The following is a 21,382-nucleotide window of genomic DNA, read 5'->3' as shown; positions in this document are numbered from 1 at the left end:
GATCAAATATCTGACCAGAAACCATTTATTTCCAAACTAGTTTATTTCATAGAGTCCAAAAGCTTCTGTGACCCTGGCTCAGATGGAGATCCGGCTTTGTGTGTGTATGGCCGCATGGTGAGGCTTGCAGATCACCCGTGCCCCTGTAGTGGAAGTGCAGCCTCCTGACCACGGAACCGACAGGGAATTCCCAGAGGTCTGGCTTATTAAGCTTCAAACTCAAATTCAAAGTACTGTGGGTCGAAGTAGTGGATGCGGACGTAACCATCTTCGCCGCCACTGCTGTAGCTGGAAGAGACAGCCAGGGCCCAGTCAGAGGCCTGCCCTTTGGGAAGCAGGCCTGGGGGACAGGACGTGGGAAAGGAGCAGAGGTGGGCAAACCAGGGCTGGCTCAGCCCCCTTCACCAGGCCCTACCTCTTGCCATCAGGATGGAAGGCAACACTGTTGATAGGTCCGAAGTGACCCTTGACTCTTCCAAACTCTTCTTCAAAGGCCAAGTGGAAGAACCTGGAGGAAAGAGCAGGGTGGGAAGCAACAGTTCATTCGGTCCCCATGTCCTACCGAAACACATCAACGGGAACCATTCCCCAAACAAAACTATAAAGCAGGGAAACTGGGATAAGGGGGAAATGAATGAGAACAAAACAAGATGAAGTTGGGAGAAGATTGGACCCAAATGTCTTCCTTGCTATGTGCTGGGCAGTGCTCTTAAAAGCTTCACAACTATTACCTTATTTAATCTGCATAGTCTTATGAGGTAAGTATAATATCACTGTGCCCATTATACAATCAAGGGTGATTGGGCACAGACAACTCCAGTGATGTGCAGGGCTTCAGAGTGAGCCCAAGAGTTCATGCCCTTAAGTGCTGTATCAGACACTTGTCACAGGAGGGCCCCCAATCTGGTTGCACTCCCTAGCAGCCAGTGAATTAAGCAAAGTTTCCTCCATTATCCGGTTTCTGGCCATTGTGAGAGACACTTCATGATGTTTCTGTTTGGAAGCGCTCCTTCCCCCTTTACCTGGCCTCGAACTTGCCAATCCTGGTGGAGGTGGTGGTTACATCCATGGCTTCCTGACCACCGCCCAGCACCACCTGAAGGGAAGAAACTCTAGATGGGCCCAAAAAGCAGGCAAGTCCATTTTCCGTTTCTTCCCCCAACCCTATAAGCCTTTAGTATCTCCTACATCAGACTGGGAAGATATTAAGGGTAAGGAACAAACATCCCTCAGCCACCTCCTGCCCTGCCCCCGGGGCTTTCCCATCATTCACCCTTGTTCCTGCTGAGATCTCCTCTCTGCCTGACACTATTTTCCCCCAAAGCTCTTTTCTTAATTGCTAGACAAACTAGATCCTGGAAACATTCTGAGTCTTTAGCAGGAAACTCAGGTGGGTTTCCTTACATGATCGTAGTTGGGAGAGAGGGCAGCTGAGTTGACAGGTCGTTCTGTCCTGAAAGTCTTCTGGTGTTCAAGGGTTGTGGAGTCGAAGAGCTAGAGACAGAAGGCCAGGGAGATGTCTGTAAAAGGAGTCTTCTTGGGGGAAGCTGAGAGCCCTGCGGGAGGGTGGGAGCAGGCCCGGCAGACTCCTTGCCCAGGCTCACCTTGGCAGTGTTGTCCTTGGATGCAGTGACGAACATGGTCATATCCCTGGATAACTGGATGTCATTGATCTGCCGGGAGTGCTCCTTAACATTCACCAGAACCTCCCCAGACTGCGGACAGAAGAGGGAGGCTCTGATCACTCCATTCCCAATACCCCAGGCTCAGCCAGGACTCTGGACCCTTTCTCGTCCCATGAAGGAGAGGGGAGGTCAGGTCGGGCCTGCCTTAGTATCCCCTGAATCAACATTTACTCCCACTCCCAAGCCCAATCTAGCCCAAGTGTGCAGGTTTCATGAACACTGCTAGTCCACCTAGGAAAACAGACACTTATGGTGACACCTATTAATTAATCATCATGTAACAGTAGAGTAGTTCCATTTAATCCTTCTTCCAAAAAATACTGAGTGGCTACTATTTGCCAGAAGCAGAGAATGAGATGGTTAGACAGCCTCACTGACTCCATGGACATGAATCTGAGCAAACTCTGGAAGACAGTGGAGGACAGAGGAGCCTGGCATGCTGCAGTCCATGGGTTTGCCAAGAAATGGACACAACTTAGTGACTGAATAACAGCAGCAGCACCAACACTGTTTGCCAAGCATTGTGCTAAGCAGGTAACAACACATTTTTTTTTTAATCCCCACAACAATCCTATGAAGTGAATATTTTACCACAATTTTAAAAGGAAACTATGGTTCAGATAGGTGGTGTGACTTGGAGAGCTCAAAACCAGTAAAAGGCAGAACCCAATGGAATCTCCTTCCCTCGCAGGGTCTTGGTCACAGTTCATGAGGACCGATGCTCATCCAGCCTTTTTTCAGGTCTTCTCAAAGGGCTCTTTCATCTGATTTCCCTTCCCACTTACAGAACCTGCCAGACTACGTAGTACAGAGTTTAGAATCTGCCCTTAAACGTACTTTTCTATGGGAGTTCCCTGGTGGTCCAGTGGTTACAACTCAGTGCTTTTACTACTGAGGGCCTGGATTCAGTCCCTAAATGGGGAACTAGGATCTTGCAAGCCTTGCAGCATGGCCAAATTAAAAAAAAAAACAACAAAAAACTTCTCTTTGCCTCGATTTCTCTATTTAGAAAACAAGATTATTAAAAGCCCCTAGGAGTAACTCCCTGGTGGTCCAATGGTTAGGACTAGTAACAAACAAACAAGTCCCCAGGATCCTGTAAGGACACTGTGTGTGCGTGCTCAGTCATGTTCGACTCCTCGTGACCCCGTGGACTGCAAAACCCAAGGCTGCTATGTCCATGGGATCTTCCAGGCAAGAATTCCAGAGCAGGCTGCCATTTCCTCCTCCAGCGGGTCTTCCTGACTCAAGGACACCGGGACTGGGTCTTACCTGAATGTGAGTGATGGGCGCCTGGCATGCGTGCTGCAAACATTTGTGAAGATGACTGAACGGCCTCAAGCACTGGGCCTCACAAAGACCCTCAGAAGACTGCCATCTCCTTCCCTGAGTTCCTTTCACCTACTGTCAGGGAAGACTGTATCTTTGTCTCCTCCGTGGACACATGGTAGGGAGGCATCTGGTGCCTCCATTTTGGGGAAGAAGCACCAGTTTTGCAGTCAGGCCTACCTGAGGGCACAGATCAGCTCCACCGTTGGCTAGCATCAAGCACTGTTTATGGCCTTGACCTTGGTTCCCGTTCCTTCCTGCAGGTAGGCCTGGTACTTTAGTGGACCACAGCCAGTGCTTATTGAGTGACTGACCAAACTTTACGATATTACATCCCAGCATTCCCCAGAAACCCAGGAGCCCACATCAGAAATCTGAGACAGAAATCTGAGACTTCACCCTTTCGGTAACCCTCCCTCTCATCGGTCACCCTGAATGTCTCCTGTCAGATACCCCACATCCCTGTGACTACTTCCTAGTTTTTATGCATTCTCCAGTCTAGCCTGTGAGAGCTTTCTAAAGGAAAAAACCTGGGACTTCTCTGGTGGCCCAGTGGTTAGGAGTCCATCTTACAATGCAGGGGATGTGGTTTTGATACTTGGTTGGAAAACTAATATCCCACATGAAGACTGAGAGGCACAGCTAGAGTTCATACACTCTGGGATGCTACCACTAAGACCCGATACAGCCAATATAAAATCAATCAATATTTTAAAAAATAAAAGAGAAAACCTGATCATCATAACCATTTGAAGATTTCCTCCTGCCTAAGGGGAAATCACAGCTCCCTTATCTCTGGATCCGCAATCTAGTCCTGGTCCCCCTTCCCCAACACCACATTCCAGAGAGACCAAACTCCCATTCCTGAAGAATCTGCCTACTCCCTTAACTCTGTGCCTCCGCACACTCTGCTCCTGTGTCTGTGGAACAACTCTCTCTTCTGGCTTGAAGCTCCATTTATTCTTCACAGCTTAATGTACAGGCCACGTCTTCTGTGACAGACGGCACTTTCTGTACTTGGTTGAGCCCTCAACAGTGGCACAGCTCACAACCTGACCCATGTGCTAACTGTTTGCCAGCCTGCCTCCCGGAGGGCAGGGTCCATGTCTGATTCCCTTCTTTGTCCTGAGTCTAGCATGGCACCTGCCACTCAGTGGGGGCAGGGACACGCTTAATTGTGATCACTGGTCACATGTCCTGAGTACTCTATGACAAGTTTTTCAAACACCTGAGGTCATCTGATGCTTGAAACATCGTACAGATAAACAGGCTCTGTGAAGTTATATAATACGACGAAAATCACATACTTAGAAAATGGTGAAGTCTGTGTGAATCTGGCCCTCACTCTTAACCCCCAGGCTCATCCTGCCTCTCACAGAGAATCATTCTGATGGGCGTAGGCCTCACCCACCTTACCTTGGCACTATACTGGTTGAGCTCTCCACCTTCGTGGCCTGCGATGATGCACTCTCCCAGAGGTCCCCAAACGGCACTGGTGATCTTGGAGTCGTTGCAAGGGATCCTCATGTAGGGCTCATTGCTGTCTGTGTGGGGCAGCACGTCAGGCCCTGGGCTCTGGAGCCGCACCCCTCACCTCAACCCCAGTCCTGTGCCCCAGCCCCGGCTCACCGATCTGGCTTGGATCCCGCAGGTCAAAGAAGCTCACGAAGCACTGGTAGCCCATCTGCTTGTCTGTGGAGAACATGATTATGTTGCCCCCAAAGTCAAAGCCACAGGTCCGGACTGCTGAATTGGTCTTGAGCAGGGCCAGCTGCTTCCCTGGGAACAGGCAGAGTCTCGGTTAGGCCCTGCCCCCTGCTGATCCCGGGAGGATGCCCTCTACCCCTGCCTATCATTACAATGCACTGTTCCTCCTACACTGGTGACTAGCCCCCTGCCCTGTCTTCTTCCCTCACTGCTGTGCTTTGGCTCAGGTCTTTTAACTTCTCCACAGTCCCTCCTCAGACATCCCGCCACTGTGGCACTCACAACGGACTACATTTTATCTGTCTCCACCTCTGTGGAGAATGTGCTTCTCCACAGCAAAGACCTCCTCTAACTTCTCTGCATGTCACCAGTGCCCAGCAAAGACCTGGGAGAGATCTGGGTACCCAGAAAATATTTACTAAATGGAGCAGTTTAATAGGCTCCCATCTTCTGTCTGTTCCTGCAATGTTCTCCACTGCTACCTGGGCTTGCCAAAGCTAAACATGGTTGGGGACTTCCCCAGCAGTGGTTAAGACTCTGCCTTCCAATGCAGGGGGTGTGGGTTCGATCCCTGGTCAGGGAACTAAGATCCCACTTGCCCACTTGCCACGGTGTGGCCAAAAATTAAAAAAAAAAAAAAAGAACTAAACAGGCTCTTCCCTGCTCAGGACCCTCCACAGCATGCCGAGTCCTGCAGAGCAGTCGTGTTCCCGAGCTCACACTCAAGGCCTGTTCTGGCCCCAGCCGCCTCAGCTCTCCACTGCTGTCTATTTCACCCCCAGGCAGCAGGAGCTCCTGCCAGATCAGATGACTTGGACGACACTCGCTGTGCTTTCACTCTTGCGTGTGCCGCAGCGATCACCTCACATGACACTTACTTTGGGAAACCTTCCCAGGCTGATCCCATCCCCACTTCAGCCTTCAGTTGCCTCCCCCTTGGCTTTCACAGTGCACTGTGCTACCTCTAACAAGGCTTATATCTCACTGGAGTGCCTCTTTTCACCTCTGTCTTCCTTATTTTCTTGTCTCTTTTTCCCTAGACTGGGAACCATCTCTGAATTTATCTCTATTTCCCCAGAACCTGTTGGCCTCAATAAGTATACTATAGGTCCTCACTGTTTGCTGAAAAAGTGTAGAAGGATCCAGGCTTACCTGTTTCACAGTCCCAGAGACGACAGCTGTTGTCAGCTGAGCCAGTGAGGACATGCTTGGTGTCCCCTGAAGAGGGTGTTAAGAAGCATGACAGAATTCACCTGAGTCCTTGTCCTCTTGGAAGGCCAAGTGAATCATCTCCCTATTCAGCACCAGAGAGCCTTCCTTCTCTCATCCTAACCTCCTCATTCAGAACTGGAACCTGTCCTAAATGTTCCCCGAACTAGTGAACAGACCAAGGAGTAGGAGGTAGATAGCATCATTCTCCTGACCCCACCAGAGCATCTCAAACTCTCAGCTTCAGGTCAGCAGCTTCTCCACGGCTGGCAGACCCTGGGAGCACAGACTCAGAACAAAGATAAGGATACAGTCCGCGTCCACACACCACACAGCTCCGGTATGGCCCATGTAGGTGCCCAGTCTCTCACCATTCACAGAGTACCATACATTGACAATCTGGAGGATCAAGGACAATGTGACAGGATGATAGGCATCGCAGGCAGAGCCATGGCCTATTTTGCCCCAGAAGCTTCTAGCCAGGCCAGATTCTACCCTCCCCTGCGCATCTCTTGAGGAACAGCAGGTTGCTGGTTAAAAGACCAACTCCTGGATTCTCCTCCTGGTTGCAAAAAAGTCTCCATCATACCAGCCTTTTCCCCAGACTCCTAAACCCTTTGAGGAATAAAAGGTCGAGTATCAGCCTAGCAAAACAGTAGTGTTTTGGTGTTCTGTCCAAACGGGAGCAGTTGGTAGGAGGGAAACCTGGGTTCCAGTCCCTGCTCTGCTACTATCTCACTGTATTATCTCAAAATGTGTGCTTTTCCCCTCTGAACTTCAGTTTCCCCATGTGTAAACTGGCCGGGACAATAACGCCTTTTTCAAAGGGTAGCTGTGAGACTCCAATAAAATAATGTCTAAGGAACTTAAAATGTAAACATCTAACATTGATATGGTACTCACAAACACTCTTTATTCAAGTAAGCTCTTTATTTGAATAATCTCACTTAATCCTAAAGACAACCCCAAGAGGGAGGTACTATTACTACCCATAGTTTGTAAAAAGGGGCACTTAAAGTTTATAATGGTTAAATGGCATGTTCAAAGTCACACTGCTAGTGAATGCAGGACTCAGGATTCAAATCAGGTCTGTCTGGTTTCAGAGCCCCCACGTTTAGCCACTAGGGTTAACTTTCTCCATATGGAGGTGCCTCAAAACGCAGTACTCAGAGGGGCTGTTTGCAGTGAGTGAGGCAGGAACAGGGATGACTGAAATGATACCAGGGATACCTTCTTTAAGGCCTTTATCTCTCGCCGCCCCAGGATCAACTTCCCCCTTCTCCAGGTGGTCTGTTCCCCTATCCTTGTAGAATAGTTTTGTTCTTCTCCGGAATGAGCTCCTCTCCGCCCCATAAACAAGATGACCCACGTCCCTGTTCCCTTTCCACAGGCCCCTTGTTTTCTTCTCCCTGGCTACTCCCTCCTCCTATCAACAATGGAGTCCTTTCCCACATCTATCGGTGTAATGCTCTCGCCCTCCAAACCCCGGGATGATCTCTCCCTACTTCTCAGAACGGGGCACTCCTTGGTTTTTCTCGCAGCAAAACTAGCTTGTCCACCCTTCGCCCCGGGAGAATGAACTCGCCCGCTCCCGGGCCCCCTCCGCAAGGTCCCGGCTGGCCCGCCCTTCGGCCGACGCTCACAGGGTCCTTGGCCACCGTGAAGAGGAGGTCTCCCTCGCGGTTGTACTTAATCTGTGTAATGGACCGCTCATGGCCCTGCAGCAAGATCGGCTTCTGTGGGGACAGGACGGCAGTGTCAGCGCCCAGAAATGGCCCCTGCCCCAGCCCGGACCCCCACGGCAACACCTTTAACACAGAAGAACTCACCATCCCGGCGGTGACGCGAGGAAAGCAGCAACGTGAGTAGAACCGGAAGAGGCTTTGGCGCCACTTCCGGATCACGAGTCTCCGCCCCCTTCGTTCCCGGAAGAGGAGAGGAGCGGCGTTGCCATGGCGGCGACCCTGGGTAAGCGGGCCCCGCCCCTGCCCTGGCTTCCAGACCGCTATCCCAAGTTCATTTCTTACACCCCCTCACCACCTAACCCCGACCCCTGCTACAAACCCGAACCTGGGCTCCAGGATCCATCTCCCCGGCTTCGCGGGGCCTGTCCTACCCGCCAATCACACACGGGGCGTCGGAGAGCAAAGAAGGGATGTCGGGGCGGCGGGGTGAGAATGGGAGGCCGGAGGAGGGCTAAGGCCGTGCGGTGGGGCGGCGGGGGATGTCACTCGTATCTCCATCCAGGGCAGGTGCTGGCTCTGGTGCTGGTGGCCGCTCTGTGGGGTGGCACACAGCCATTGCTGAAGCGGGCCTCCTCCCGCCTGCAGCAGGTTCATGAGCGGACCTGGGCCCGGCAGTTGCTGCAGGAAATGAAAACCCTCTTCTTGAATCCCGAGGTGCGTCTGTGAATGAGCCCTCTGTAGAGAGTAGCGGCTAAGAATTTGGTCTCTGGAGTCAAACAGATCAGGGTCAGAATCTGCGCTCCACCACTTACTCTCCGGAAGCTCTTGTATGAGTCTTGTTTGCCTTGAGTCTCAGTTTCGTCATCTGTCAGTTCAGTTCAGTTCAGTCGCTCAGTCGTGTCTGACCCTTTGCGACCCCATGAATCTCAGCACGCCAGGCCAGGCCTCCCTGTCCATCACCATCTCCCGGAGTTGACTCAAACTCACCTCCTTCGAGTCGGTGATGCCATCCAGCCATCTCATTCTCTGTCGTCCCCTTCTCCTCCTGCCCCCAATCCCTCCCAGCATCAGAGTCTTCTCCAGTGAGTCAACTCCTCGCATGAGGTGGCCAAAGTACTGGAGTTTCAGCTTTAGCATCATTCCTTCCAAAGAACAGCCAGGGCTGATCTCCTTTAGAATGGACTGGTTGGATCTCCTTGCAGTCCAAGGGACTCTCAAGAGTCTTCTGTAAAATGGGGATAATAAGGGTAACAGTCTTATGGGGCAGTTGTGAGGGTTAAGTGAGGTGAGGCACATAAAGCACTTAGCAGTTGGCCTTATACATATTATAATTAGGTCTCAAGTCTATGATGCCCTGAGCTGCTATTAATATTTTATTATGGTGATCCTTCCAACAGACTTTTCCAGAGGGAGGGCTTAGGGCTCAAATTGGCCCTGGGGAGGGGGGGATAAGGGAGAATCTAGAGTACTACTTCTGAGCTCAGTGCTGCCAGTCTCGGCTGGTGGGAAAGACATAGACACAACTGCCTCTCAGGGCTAAGGGCTTTGAGTGAGGTACAAATAAACTGCTTTGTGAGTTCAGAGGAGGGAGGCTGGAGCTAGGCGACTGAGGGAAGGTTTCTTGGAGAGAGGAACACTGGCACTCAGGGACTTGCAGGATGGGGTGGATAGAAACCAGCGGGGCTGAGGGGGAGGGCATTCAGGGCAAAGGCATGGGGTTCAGTCAGTGATGTTCCCTCTGCCCTGGAAGGGTCCTTTTCAGATGACTTGGGCCCTAGGCCCTCATAGCTACCCCTCCCTCCAAGGAAAGGCTTATCTCGAAGCTCAAAGAAGGCAGCCCTGCTCAGTTAAGCAATCACACTGACTGCAGTTTTCTTCTGTTTCCAGTACCTGATGCCCTTTTCTCTCAACCAGTGTGGCTCCCTTCTCTATTACCTCACCTTGGCGTCAACAGGTGGGTCTCTGGCTTAGAACCGCTATGCTTAGGATGGAGGGAATGTCTCAAACACCTTGTTGCCATGAATGAGGGATCTGGTTCCATATTTGCACCCTCTTCTCTAGGCAGTAGGGTATGGTGGGTTGGTTATGAGTATGCTGCCAGGCAAAGGGTTGGTTTGAAGCCTGGCAATCTTGTGCAGCAGCAGAGAAAGAAAGTTCCTTTGGCCGTGTGGAGGGTTTTTGAGTGTGTGTGTGTGTGCGCACTATGCAGTTTATGGGATCTTAGTTCCCTGACCAGGGATCAAACCCAGGCCCACTGCAGTGGAAGCACAGAGTCCTAACCACTGGACCGACAGCAGATTGCCCAAGGGCTGCCTTTGACACTCTTGCTTCCACTGCTAACTGCCTGCCTAACCTTGGGCAAGTCTCTTATTTGAACCTTGATTTTTTATGGTTGACTTCATAGCACTGAGAGAATTAAGTTCAGTTTTGAGAAGCATCCGGAGCAGTACCTGGTGCACGATGGACTGGAGGAGCTCAATAAGGATACATTTCTTTTCCCCTATTGTGTGTCCTCCCCTGCATCAGATACTGTTCTAGTTTTACACATTTAAAAAAATTCTCAGCTCAACCTTATAAAATGGACATGATTGTCTCCACCAAGGCAATGAAGTTACAAAACTTTGGGCAACTTATTTCACCTCTTAAGTCCCACAGCATGTCAGTGCAGAAGCATGTGAAGCCGTCTATTACTAAAGTTCATGCTCTTGAACTTTGCTAACAGAAGTTTTTGCTATAACTTTGCTGTAACTCACCTGAAGTCTCACCTGGGCCCCCCCCTCCCAGGGATTTGAGGGGAGTTTGGACCCCAAATAACCCTGGGAAACCCCTCAGAAGTCATGGGAGAGGCTAGGCCCACCTCCACATCTGCCATGTCAGCTTCAACTAGCATCACTCCACTTTCATCTGTTTTACATTTTGGGCTTCTCGTAAGACTTCATTTAAAGCAAAGTTGGAAAGCCTCTGGCACTCCCTGCTGCCCAGAACACTGAGTGCTCTGGAAAAATGCCTGCAGTTAGCCATTTACCAAGTTTTGAGCAAATTGGAATTTCAGGATCCTCTTATCTCACCACTTACCCTGCCTGTATCCATTCTAATAATCAGAACAGTGGTCACTATTCATTCAGGCAAGGATATACACATGTTATCATATTTCATCTTACAACAACCCTTTTGTAAGACGATGCTGTTATCTTGCTATCACTGTTTTTCAGGTAGGGAACAGGCTCAGAGTGATTGATCTAGCCAAGATCACGTAGGGAAACCTGGGTCTGCCTCACTCCAGTGTCCTATTCTTTCCTCACACTATGCTGCTTCCCTCTCCCATCTACTGTTGCAAACCAGTCTTTAGCAACCACTACATTCTGTGTTGTGTAAGGTTAAGGAAAGCGCTCTGAGTAGGTGGCAGTTGTGTCAGTTTCTTGGGTGGCTAATACCAGCCATGGCCGCGCCTCACAGGGGATGAGCAGCTGCGCGGTTCTCTCCTCCTCTGCCTGGAACAGGTGAGGCCTGGGAGGGCTGGGAAAGAATGTGCTGAGGAGCCAACGTGCACAGCCTGCCCGGCAGTTATGAGTCTTGCAAACAAGTAACTCAGTTTCTGATTTATCCATTAGTTTTTTTGGTTTTATTTATTTATTTATTTTTTTGGTATGTGTTTTAAGAACACAACATAAAATCTGTCTTCTTAAAAAGCTTCAAATGTACAAAATTTAAGTGTAATAAATTTCAAGTTAAGAGTATTGTTAACTCCGTTAAGTCTTTTTGAAGTTTCATTTATTAAAGTCAGAGCTTCAAAACGAAGCAACAGATCCTGGACTGTGGTGACCTCTACTTAAGAACCAGCCCTGTGGGGCCTGTCCTGTACCTGTTCCTGCTGCTGACGTTTTTTTCTCTTACATAATTCCATGAGGCCCAAGTCCGAACTGAAAAGAAACAAATGTGCTTCACCTGCTGTTTTGCTTCGTCCTTATCCATTTAGTTCTACTACCTTTAGAGTCAGGCAGACCTCGGTTTAAATCCTCAATTTGCCTCCATTTCTGTGGTGTCTTTGAGCCTTTGTTTCCATTATGATGCTAATGTGCTTCCTGCATTGTTGTTATGAAGACTGATTCGATGTGTACACAAAGCGCTGGCACATAAAGTGTGCTTGTGTTTGGTGTTACTGCCGCATGCTATTGTGTCCTTTGGCTTTGGGGTACCTGTCTGTCCAGATGTCCTTGAGATCACAGTAGTTCTGTTTGAGTGCAAAGACCTCATCCTTACCAGCAAACCAAGATGGTCCCAGACCTTGTAGTTTAGGTCTTCTTGCTGGAATCCTGAGGGAGCACTGAATTTGAAGTCAGGAGACCTGAGTTTGAATCCTGAGCTTTGCTGTGACATTATCTGAAAAATGGGATCATGAGACACCTTTTTTAAAACTGTCTTGATGATGTAATGAAAGTGTTTTGTGCTTAGAAAGACTTTTTTTTTTTTGCATCTCAGAGATTCTTTTCATTCTGATCACTCAGATCTGACCCTAGCTGTGCCCATCAGTAACTCTCTGGCCATCATCTTTACACTGATTGTTGGGAAGGTCCTTGGAGAAGATATTGGTGGAAAACGTAAGTCAGGACACTGCAAATTCGGGAAGCCGCTACTTGGACTTTGACACCCTGGGTTAGTTTTTTCCAGAGCCGTTTCCTGTGACCAGGTGAGGAGAGGCTCTTCCCTCATCCTGCCCTTTCCTCTGTAGCTCTCCTGCCTCCTTGTTGCCATCAGGGTTGCCTTCCCCTGGGTAGTTCCCATCTGAGCCCTTCCCTCAGCCCTGCGTCAGCTCCTACTGGCATGGCTAGTCTCAGAGCTCCTCAATTTCTACCCATTATCCCAGGAGCATTTGCTGGCATGGTGCTCACCGTGGCAGGAATTACACTCTGCATCACAAGCTCAGTGACCAAGACCCAAGGGCAACCGTCTGCACTTTGAGTGAACCAAGGCCACCTCCAGCTCTGCTATCTCCAGGAAACCCTTGGGCCATGAGGTAGAGGCAGTGAGCCTGGGACTTAGGCCTCCCACCCCCAGCCCCAGGCCCAGCCTCAGCTTCCTCACCTCCTGAGATAATAACTACCTCATGGATCGTAATAAGAGAACAAGAGTGAAAGGGTTTTGTAACTTTCACATGCTGTTCAACCACTCAGATTTAGCACAAGAGACTTCACCCTCATCCTCAGCAGCCCTCGTGCCCCAGCAGCACCCTCTCTGCTGTCACGTCAGGTCCCCAGACCTGTCACTGTTACTATGGCCTGACCTGGACTATCCCAGCAGCTGGGTGGTGGACTGCAGAACCCCAGCTGCAAGGAGAAGGCCAGCTATAGCCTCTGAGCCAGAAATGAAAACAGGAGGCCTCCAGGGCTCAGCCTTCGCTGGCTGAGGGGGGAACTGGGGAAAGTGCGTAAGAATGGCAGATGATGTGCGGGAGAGGAGCTGGCTGTTAGCCTCCCTGTCCCTCCCGTGAGGTGGGCGTAAATCCTCAACTGCCTGCCCCCCTCAAATGCCCGTGGGCCCCGGCACTGCCCAACTCCAGCATGTGGAGCGATGCTGGGTGAGCAGTTGTTGTTGAGTCGCTAAGTCAGTTGTCTGTAATAAATCTGTAGTAAACAGATGGAGATTAGTAAGTATTCTTTTATTGTGACAGACCCGCTCCCATGTTTGTGGTCTCTCCCCCAAACCCAGCTGGCTACTCCTTTCTCTGGCCAGAGACTCTCATAAGGAAACAGCCTCTGTAGCTGGGGCTTCTCTGCTCCAAAAGGAAAGAAGACTGGGGTGTAGGTTTATGAGCAGCAGAGCCGGACTGAAGGGGTTGCATCATACCCTGTGAGCCCAGAGGAGACGCTGGTTCCTTGAGAACAGGCTGCTGGAGGCTGAGGATAAAAGGTGACTACAGAGTGAAGGTCCCCAGTTCCTGGCTGGAGCTGCTGGATCTCAAGATGGTGGAGCAGGCATCAGGCTGAGATAGCCGCCCCAGCCCCAGGCTGTTTTTCCAGGAACAGCGCCTCTTCCACAATCTGTGCTATCCGCTGGAGGAGGAAGAAGGCCACACAGAACGGAGCCATTAAGCACCCCAGTCCAGCCTCCAGCCTTTAGCCTGGGGTTTCCCAACCCCAGGAAAGGAAGAGACCAGAAATCTGGATCCACCATCTCATTTAACATAGGAACTCGGGCTCTGAGAAGGTTAGATTTGTTCACAGTCACAAGGGAGAATTGTTCCTGCGACCGAGGGCTGCTGGTTTCCAGCTCAGAACTCCTGTCCCAACATATGGCTTCCAGGGACTTCCCTGGCTTCCAATGCAGTGGGTGCAGGTTTGATCCCTGGCTGGGGAACTAAGATCCCACATGCCGCAGGGTACAGCAAAAAAAAAACCATACAAACAAAACAAAAGCCAACACACAGCTTCCAGCCCCGGCCCACCTGATCCAAGGGCTCCTCTGTCTGGGTGTCTTCATCATCTGCTACTTCCCGGGCCCCTGCCGTCTCCTTCCTTGGGTGGGGAGCCCTATACACTCCCTTGGTTCCTGACGTGGAAGGCAAGAGACCAACGCCGAGGCTGAGGAGCCCTCAACATTCTTTCCTTAGACTTTATCAGCCCTCTCCCCAGCCCTGAGCCTCGTTCATGACCGCAGAGGATGGAGGTTAGTTCAGGGGCAGGCTTTTGGCCCCCATCCCCAACCCTTCCAAATCCCACCCCTGAAATTCATGGCTTCGAGTTTTCACATGCTTCTTTTCATAAGCCAGGTCCCCATGAAAAGGCAAAGGACTGGCTATGCACACGAGGGAGCAGGAGACAGTTGTGCTGAAGTCAAGACCAGCTCTGGACCATGGAACTCCCTCACCCTCCTGTGTCATCCCCAGCAGGCACCATCCCATGTCACTGTCAGAGGCTGGCTGAGAAGGCCTTGAATTCTGGGGTCCCCTCACCTGATGGAAATGAGAGCGTGGGGAGCATGCTTCTTGGCTCAATAGCTCGTTGGGGTCTGGCATAGAAAGCAGATGGCTCAATTTGTCTGGCTTCGTTTGGAGAGAACCGGCTTGCCTGTGCTCTGTGGCCCTGGGCCTGCGGAGGGAACACTGAGCGTGAGCCATGGTTGTAGGCTGTCCTTACCTTCTCCACTCCCAGTCCAGGTGTGAATGCCTCTGATGCCTTTGGCAGCCTGGGAGAGGAGAAGCCATCCATCTTCATAGCCTGCATCTTCCCTCCCTGCTCCCTCTTCCATCAGGCTGCTTTATCCAGGGACATAGTAGATGATGTCTGGTGTTCTAAATGACCAGTGAAATCAGGTTGTATCCTCCTACCCTCAACTCGCTGGCTCATCTCTTGGGAGGGCTCAGGCCTGGGATAAGATGGGAAGCTGATAAGCATTTTGGACCCTGCTATGCCAGATATACTGATTTTCCCAGCATCCAATCTGGCATCAGGTCCAGCAACTCAGAGTCCTGAAGATCTTCACAGAGCCCAGATAAGCTGGCTTTCAGACCTGGTTCTGATCTGGCTGCTGTCAGTCACTGTGTTACCCTGAACAAATCACTTCACTCCTCTGAACTTCAGCCTCTCCTCTGGAAAATGGGAATAACAATCTTTATTTCACAAAATTATTGAGAGGATACAGTACAATAAGGTCAGAGCCTCAGCGGGAAGCTAGTCACTTCCTTCTTTCCCGCCCCCCACAACACCCTGGGTCACCTACCACCTGCTGGTGGGGCCTGGACTTTGGACCTGGGGGACGCCTGCAATGAAAAAAGAGAAGGCTTATAGCGGGCAGAGCAGGACATGGAGTCAGGGTGGCTTCCTTTGCTCTAACCTGCCGCCCCTCCCCTCATATATACATACCAGCAGCCCCTGGGCAGTGAGCGACTGGGCACCAGCAGCTCCAGATAGGGGAGGGCCTTGAACTCATCCTCTCCAACGGCCACGTAGTAATGGCCGCTCACCAGAGCCTCCCTTGCTGACAGTGGGAGCCCGTCCAGGGTGCAGAGCCTGGGAGAGAGAGGTGAGTACATAAGGGCCAGTGAACAAGGTGGGTCTTGATAGTCAGCAGACTGTGAGGGGGTGGGTACAGCTCTTCCAAGGTGCCTGGCCCTGCTGGGGAGCAGCTCTCCGGGCACCAGGGCCAGTCCCCCAGGCTCCACCCTGGCTCCAAGGGCTGGGCCGGAAGGGCCTCTCCCTCTGGCACAGAAAGAAGTCCCCTTTGGGGAAACATGCTTTCATTTGGCCTTTTCATCCTCTAGGAAGGCCAGAACCAGTGGGGCGGCTCTCTTTGGGGACATTCAGGTTTCCGCAGTTCCCAGACTCACTTGCGCACAGCCCCGCTCTGTAATTTCACCTTCTCCTTCAGGAGCTTCAACACTGCTTCCCAGTCCTCGCTGGCAGCCTGGGACAGCTTCAGGCTGAACGGAGGACTTAACAGGTCCCCATTCCTGAACACACTGGGACAAAGAGCAGCCTGGTAAGGGGATGTGAGCATCCATGTGAGAGGATGAAGGATGGCACCGGGGCCAGAAGACAGTCTGAGACCCAGTGCACGGGCTCCTGGAACAAATCCACCTACTTTTCCTTGGCCTCACTGAAACAAAAATCTATGCCCCCGCCTCCCCAACACGGGCACTTACTGGATATAGCAGGGGGAACCAGCAGGTAGCTGCCGTCCAAGGGCCCCATCACATAGCTGCCGAGTCACCGGAAGACCCTGAAACCCATCAGGTCCCCAGATCAGGAACGCATTGAGGCCTTTGGTCAGGGGTAGGTCAGTCTAAGGTGGGTAGGGTGAGGGAAAGGAACCAGACTGGGGCGGAAGAGGGGATAAGGAGCGTGAGACTGGTCACAGCTTTTACCACAGGGTGCTTCTACCTCCCTAAGTCACATTCTTAACCCCCTCCCATCCCTCTGTTTTATAGCGTCCTCTTTCCTCTGAGGACCACAGCCTGGAGATAAAAGGTTGCGAAAGGCGCAGGGAACAGCATTTTGAAATCCTGCACCCTGGGAAGGGTAGCAGCTGGCTCCAGAGTAGGTGTGGAGACAGGCAGATCCAGCTGCTTCTGGGGCCCCTGACCTCCCAGACCAAAGTGGGAGCCATCTCAGAGGAGGGGGAGAACAGAGGGCTAGGGGCTGGCCTGCCCCAGGACTCACTGCCAATCTGCTGCTCTTCCCACCTGGATCCTTCCCTGCAGGGGGTAAATAGCTGAAAGGACAGAGAGGTCACAGGTCATCTTGGGGAGCCAGGGGACCTCAGCAGCCCAGCAGCTGCCAGAGGAGGGGGCTGGGGCCCAGCTCACCAGGTCTCCCTTCCCAGTGAAACAGTCTCAAGTCACCTCAGTCCAGAAACAGATGCTGACACTTGAACCTGCCTTAGGCCCTGCGTATATCAGGCTGCACATCCAGTCCAGGGCACAAACCACATAATTAAAGGTCTAAATCCTCCTGTATCTCAGAGAAATGTTCTCCTTCGCAGGGTATGTGGTTTCATCTCATTTTGTATGAGACAGAACAAGGACTCCCAAAGTAACACGGAAGTGACCAAGTCCAGATTCTAAGTCTGTCTAGCTCCCCAACTCCTGGCTCCTTAGGTTACAGCGAGCAACCTCTCAGCTGAGAGTGAAAGAAGACCTGGAAGCCAGATCTGAGTTGGAAGCTCAGACACTGAAGTCTCCCATCTTGGAAAGCACAGCTACACCCTGTAAAGGGTGGTCCCAGCCTACTGGAGAACATGGGATGTCTATGGATAGATTTAGAGTATTTGGTGGTGGTGGTGATGGGGGTGATAAGGATCCCATCAGGAGGAGCCTTTGGAAAAGGGGGCTCAACTAGCATGAGAATGTTGCTCTTACCGTGGTTTGGTCCTGGCTGGATAGGCATGATCAGTGTCAGACTCTTGACTTGAACAGTGGCTCCACCTGTGTTGTCTACTCCTGGGCAGCTTAGGACTATCTTGATTTACCCTTCCAAAGACTGGGAATAAGACCACCCACCTCACAGGACTGCTAATGTCTACATAGTCAGTACTGAACTGCTGCTGTTGCTATTACCTCCCTCCCCAGGCTTTTGACCACCCTCAGCCCACTCACGGGAGCTTGTGGAAATGTTCGAAGCCAGCAGCCACATACAGCCCTCCGTTCTGCAGGTCTGCCAGGTCGGTGACAGGGTGGCCGTAAGGGGTGTAGAGAGCACGCACGGCCACTGGGGCCCGCACAGCCAATGTCACCTCACAGAGGAAGGTCTCCAGGGTGGGGAAGCGGCGTTGAGTCACCACCAGCTGGCGGCCTGGGGAGAAGGGGTCCCCGTTCCGGTACACCACTACCCTCTTGGCTGCTGGACTGCCACTGGCCATTGTGTGTCCCTGGCTAGAGACGCAGAGCTGTTGCCAGGCAACTAAGACAGGGTTGGGAGCAATGCCAATCAGAGGTGGAGTCCTGCCTTTTCACCCAGGAAGGCAGGGAGAGCCTCCATAGGAGCATCTGTCTGCATTCAGGGTCTCATCCAGTCTGCTCTTGGTGGGGCCTCACAGTAGGGTGGGTCTGGTCATTAGGTATGAAGGAAGAGCCGGGACTCAGTGAGAGGGGCAGTGGCAGAGATCACACTGAAACACAGATGTTTAGTACTGGGTTGGGGCAGGGATTCTCAGAGCCTCCCTGCCACTCTGTAGCCCAACAGCTTTGGGGGGCTGTTCCCCAAGAATGCTAGTCTGCTCCTGGGCTGTGGCTCTCAGCCAGCTGTGCAGAGGATGCCCCATGTCAGCAGGAAGTGAACAGGAGGTCCCAGAAGCTTGTCCTGACCAGGGGCAGAATATAAAATACAACCAGGCTCAGAATCTAACAAAAACCTTTATTCTCCATCTTTATTTATTCTCAACCTTTATTCTCCAGCTTGACTTGCCCCAGGTTGCTCCCTATCCCCAAATGTGGGCTGAGCCACAGGCAGAGGATGAAAGTAGCCTCCTGCCTTCTCCCTCTACTGGTGCCAGCTCTGTGCTCCAGCTTCTCTTGGCCTCACTAGCCACCAACACCCAGGAGCAGGGGCAGGAGGCACAACTGGAACCAGGGAACTAGGATGAGGTCCTGTCTCCCTCACTGCCCTTTCATAGCATCACCCTTTGGAACCTGGTCCTCCCTGGTTCCCCAGGGTCTAGCCTGCTGGTCCTGTTTTCCACTGTCTGCCCCTCCAGTGATCCTCTCCTGTGTGGCCTGACCCTGTGGACAGTTTCTCAGGTGGCCTTGACCTAAATGGTACAGCCCTCTGGTTTTGCCATCCTTCATGGCTAGATTCACTGGGGCTTCTCTCTATGGAGCTTTTATCACTGGGGGTCTGGCCCTTGGGTGGTTTATTCTTCCAGAGATCCAGGCCACCATGCTCTGCCAAAGACCCATCCCAGGTGACATGGTCCTCTGAGACGCCCAACTCTTGCGGCACAGCTCTTTGCCAATCAAGCTCTTTTGGGCATGGCCCCCTGGGAGAGTTGTCTTCAATGTTTGGGTCCTTATGGAGTGTGGGCAGCTGTGTCCTGGCCTTTCCAGGACAGGAGCCCTTAGATTTGAGCTCTTTGTGGCTTTCATCCTCTAGAAGTGTTGTCAGCTGCAGGCAGGTCTCTCCAGAGATCTCTTCTCCACAGTCCAGCTCTTTGGTGAGCCTCTTCCCTGTGGCCTGGTATTCCGACGGTGTGGGCAGCTGTGGTCCAGGCCATCTGTAGGATGGGTCCCTGTACTTGGCCCCAGCAGTTGTTTTATCTGGAGTGGCCAGTCCTTCTGGGAATTTGTGGGCTTGTGATCTGAGCCTCCAGCAGGAGGCATCCACGTGGCCTGGCTCGCCAGGGGTCCTGCCTCTGTAGGGCTGGTCTTCCAGCGGTGGGCCTGGTTGTGATCCAGCTTTTTCACAGCTCTGTCCCCCATGATCTTGGCATAAACTGGGCTCATGTCTGTTCTGGTTCACTTCTGGGGATCTCAGTGTTTGTTTGAGAACTAGGTACTGTTAGAGAAAAGAAGAGACACTGTACCAGGCAGGACTGCTTGGGTCTGGCAGGAGGCTTTTCCCTCACCCCCACCCTTGGCTTTAAATGTGCAAAAAAGGCTCCAAATTAGTGCCTACCTCCTTACGGCTATTGATGGCCTGTTGTAGCCACAGCAGCTCCATGGCCAAGTGGCTGCGGTGGTTCTGGAGCTCCTGGAGCTCAGTCTGGCTGTGGGACAGTCCTGGACCTGCAGCTTCTGTGAAGGAGAACGAAGGGAGAAAGCCTTGAGGGGACAGGCACTGGGCACTGGCCTAGTCCTTAGACCCTGGCACCTTTCCCCTATGCACCCATAAGTCGCCCCCAACCAGAAGGAGGGAAGAAAGGGATGCAGCTTATCTAGCACAAGCCTTCACTTTTCAGATGGGAACGCTTAGGCCCAGAGGGCAGAGGCCTGCCCTGATCTAGGTAGAGGTGTACCTGGGTCGTTCATCCTTGACACGTCTCTGGTCTCTTGGCTCGGTTTCCTGGTCCTCCTGCTCTGCTCATCCTGAGACCAGGCACTGGCATCTCTGCAGGGAAGACTGCTGGCGTTTGTGAAGCTCTCTCCTGACTTCTTCAGTATCATATCCTCCCGGACGGTCTCTTTCTCAGTTTCTTTACATGCGAAGCGGCTCCATAGTTCCTGCTCTGGATTTGGTGCCCTCTCTCCAGTGGCTTTCCAGGTCTGACAGGATTTTGCCTTCTGAGAAATCAAGGGTGTGAGAGCCCCAAGGCTAAACCCTCCAAGGATCTGGACATTCTGATTTAGCATACCAATTGATGAGGACTAAGGATTGGGGTGTGAGGAGGTGAGTCTGTTCCCTTTTCCATTGAGGAACGCTTATTGGCAGGTAATGTGGAATGCCCTTGCCCAGGTCCCTCTTTATTTTTTACCTCTAGGGTGTGTAGTACCTTTGGGAGAAATCGGGGCCTGGGAATCCAGCCCTCAGTCCACTGAAGCGTGCCCAGATCACCCTCGATCTCTTGTACAATAGCTTCATATTCACCTCGAAGACTCTGGAACTGGCGTCGGACCAAGAAGCCCCGGATGCAGGCCTGGTGTGGAGAACGAGGGGAGAGAAAACCCTTATCACTGCAACATGGGGATATCTTGGGGAACGCTCCTGGAGAGGTTATCGCGTGACTGCAAGAGGGGACCCGGCCCCGGGGAAAGGACAGGTGACACTGTGCGTTGGGGCTCCGGGGATTCGAGGGAGTGTGCTGGACTGGATCCAGCACAATTCTTCGACTGAAGGCCCTTCCCACCCTTTCCCTGATCCCGTAGGAGCTTGTGGTGGCGGTGGGGGTGGGGGTGGGAGACGCGTGAGGATCCGTGCTGCTGCTGCTAAGTCGCTTCAGTCGTGTCCTACTCTTAGCAACCCCACGGACTGCAGCCTACCAGGCTTTTCCGTCCATGGGATTTTCCAGGCAAGAGTACTGGAAAACTGCCTTCTCCGAGGATCCGTGGGGTCCCCACATTCTTCAGGCCGGTGGGGTGGGTCAGTAGCTTCGGACATGGGCACGCGGGCAGGTTACTAGACGTGAGAGCCTCATCTGGTCCATAGGTCCCACCCAGTCTGAGAACCCGTAGAGGGAAATCACAGGCAAGCCTCCCGCCCCGTACCTGCAGCGCCGTCACCTTCCGAACCAACCGCTCCCGGTCCATCCGGGCGCAAACTGACCCGCCCGGCGCCTGCGCAGTGCGTCACCGGCCTGCGGCGCGGGCCGATGGGCTCAGGCCCCGCCCCGCCGTCTCCGCGG

At 52.3% G+C, this 21,382-nt stretch overlaps 4 protein-coding genes across 6 annotated transcripts; 1 reads left to right on the top strand and 3 right to left on the bottom strand.

Annotated features, from left to right (window-relative positions):
- Positions 1-24: 24 nt before the first annotated feature.
- On the bottom strand, positions 25-7,882 carry EIF3I (eukaryotic translation initiation factor 3 subunit I). The gene is made up of 11 exons (XM_005906201.3): positions 7,760-7,882; positions 7,574-7,666; positions 6,242-6,329; positions 5,874-5,939; positions 4,644-4,793; positions 4,431-4,558; positions 1,605-1,715; positions 1,405-1,494; positions 1,023-1,096; positions 416-508; positions 25-288 (listed from the first exon to the last, which is right to left on the bottom strand). Exons 1-11 carry the CDS (start codon positions 7,760-7,762, stop codon positions 207-209), a joined length of 978 nt encoding a protein of 325 aa, XP_005906263.1. The 5' UTR covers positions 7,763-7,882; the 3' UTR covers positions 25-206.
- TMEM234 (transmembrane protein 234) lies at positions 7,800-13,250 on the top strand. 2 transcript variants are annotated; one of them, XM_070384693.1, is made up of 5 exons: positions 7,800-7,898; positions 8,178-8,329; positions 9,503-9,569; positions 12,121-12,302; positions 12,480-13,250. In XM_070384693.1, the coding sequence occupies exons 1-4, from the start codon at positions 7,883-7,885 to the stop codon at positions 12,258-12,260; spliced, it is 375 nt and encodes a 124-aa protein (XP_070240794.1). In that variant the 5' UTR covers positions 7,800-7,882; the 3' UTR covers positions 12,261-12,302; positions 12,480-13,250. The 2 variants fall into 2 exon arrangements, with proteins under 2 accessions (XP_070240794.1, XP_005906262.1); XM_005906200.3 differs by having other exon boundaries at positions 7,802-7,898; positions 12,121-12,213.
- On the bottom strand, positions 8,703-18,265 carry DCDC2B (doublecortin domain containing 2B). 2 transcript variants are annotated; one of them, XM_070384656.1, is made up of 11 exons: positions 17,706-18,265; positions 16,771-16,822; positions 16,254-16,330; positions 15,939-16,070; positions 15,475-15,621; positions 15,332-15,371; positions 14,565-14,700; positions 14,058-14,161; positions 13,460-13,665; positions 11,876-11,995; positions 8,703-8,840 (listed from the first exon to the last, which is right to left on the bottom strand). In XM_070384656.1, the coding sequence occupies exons 1-9, from the start codon at positions 17,966-17,968 to the stop codon at positions 13,591-13,593; spliced, it is 1,026 nt and encodes a 341-aa protein (XP_070240757.1). In that variant the 5' UTR covers positions 17,969-18,265; the 3' UTR covers positions 8,703-8,840; positions 11,876-11,995; positions 13,460-13,590. The 2 variants fall into 2 exon arrangements, with proteins under 2 accessions (XP_070240757.1, XP_005906261.2); XM_005906199.3 differs by lacking the exon at positions 8,703-8,840 and having other exon boundaries at positions 11,328-11,995.
- A 177-nt stretch (positions 18,266-18,442) lies between these two features.
- Positions 18,443-21,334, bottom strand: IQCC (IQ motif containing C). Its single transcript, XM_005906198.3, has 5 exons — positions 21,246-21,334; positions 20,534-20,677; positions 20,060-20,324; positions 19,720-19,838; positions 18,443-19,599 (listed from the first exon to the last, which is right to left on the bottom strand). Exons 1-5 carry the CDS (start codon positions 21,285-21,287, stop codon positions 18,763-18,765), a joined length of 1,407 nt encoding a protein of 468 aa, XP_005906260.1. The 5' UTR covers positions 21,288-21,334; the 3' UTR covers positions 18,443-18,762.
- Between the last annotated feature and the right edge of the window lie 48 nt (positions 21,335-21,382).

Source organism: Bos mutus, chromosome 2, assembly GCF_027580195.1.
Source record: "Bos mutus isolate GX-2022 chromosome 2, NWIPB_WYAK_1.1, whole genome shotgun sequence".
Classification (NCBI taxonomy): Eukaryota; Metazoa; Chordata; class Mammalia; order Artiodactyla; family Bovidae; genus Bos; species Bos mutus.
Note: the sequence above shows the minus strand (reverse complement) of the source record. Positions and strands in the feature narration are given on the sequence as shown.

Coding starts and splice junctions, on each gene's coding strand:
- EIF3I (XM_005906201.3), bottom strand. Junction 5,940..6,241: donor GTGGTGTGTGGACGCGGACT/GTATCCTTATCT, acceptor CACCCTCTTCAG/GGGACACCAAGCATGTCCTC. Junction 1,495..1,604: donor CCAAGGACAACACTGCCAAG/GTGAGCCTGGGC, acceptor TTCTGTCTCTAG/CTCTTCGACTCCACAACCCT.
- TMEM234 (XM_005906200.3), top strand. Junction 8,330..9,502: donor CCCTCTTCTTGAATCCCGAG/GTGCGTCTGTGA, acceptor TTCTGTTTCCAG/TACCTGATGCCCTTTTCTCT. Junction 12,214..12,479: donor AGAAGATATTGGTGGAAAAC/GTAAGTCAGGAC, acceptor CCATTATCCCAG/GAGCATTTGCTGGCATGGTG.
- DCDC2B (XM_070384656.1), bottom strand. CDS start 17,968: ATGGCCAGTGGCAGTCCAGCAGCCAAGAGGGTAGTGGTGTACCGGAAC. Junction 16,823..17,705: donor GAACATTTCCACAAGCTCCC/GTGAGTGGGCTG, acceptor CTGTCCTTTCAG/CTATTTACCCCCTGCAGGGA. Junction 15,372..15,474: donor TCACTGCCCAGGGGCTGCTG/GTATGTATATAT, acceptor TTTTCATTGCAG/GCGTCCCCCAGGTCCAAAGT.
- IQCC (XM_005906198.3), bottom strand. CDS start 21,287: ATGGACCGGGAGCGGTTGGTTCGGAAGGTGACGGCGCTGCAG. Junction 19,839..20,059: donor GTCAAGGATGAACGACCCAG/GTACACCTCTAC, acceptor TCTCCTTCACAG/AAGCTGCAGGTCCAGGACTG. Junction 19,600..19,719: donor CCATCAATAGCCGTAAGGAG/GTAGGCACTAAT, acceptor TTTCTCTAACAG/TACCTAGTTCTCAAACAAAC.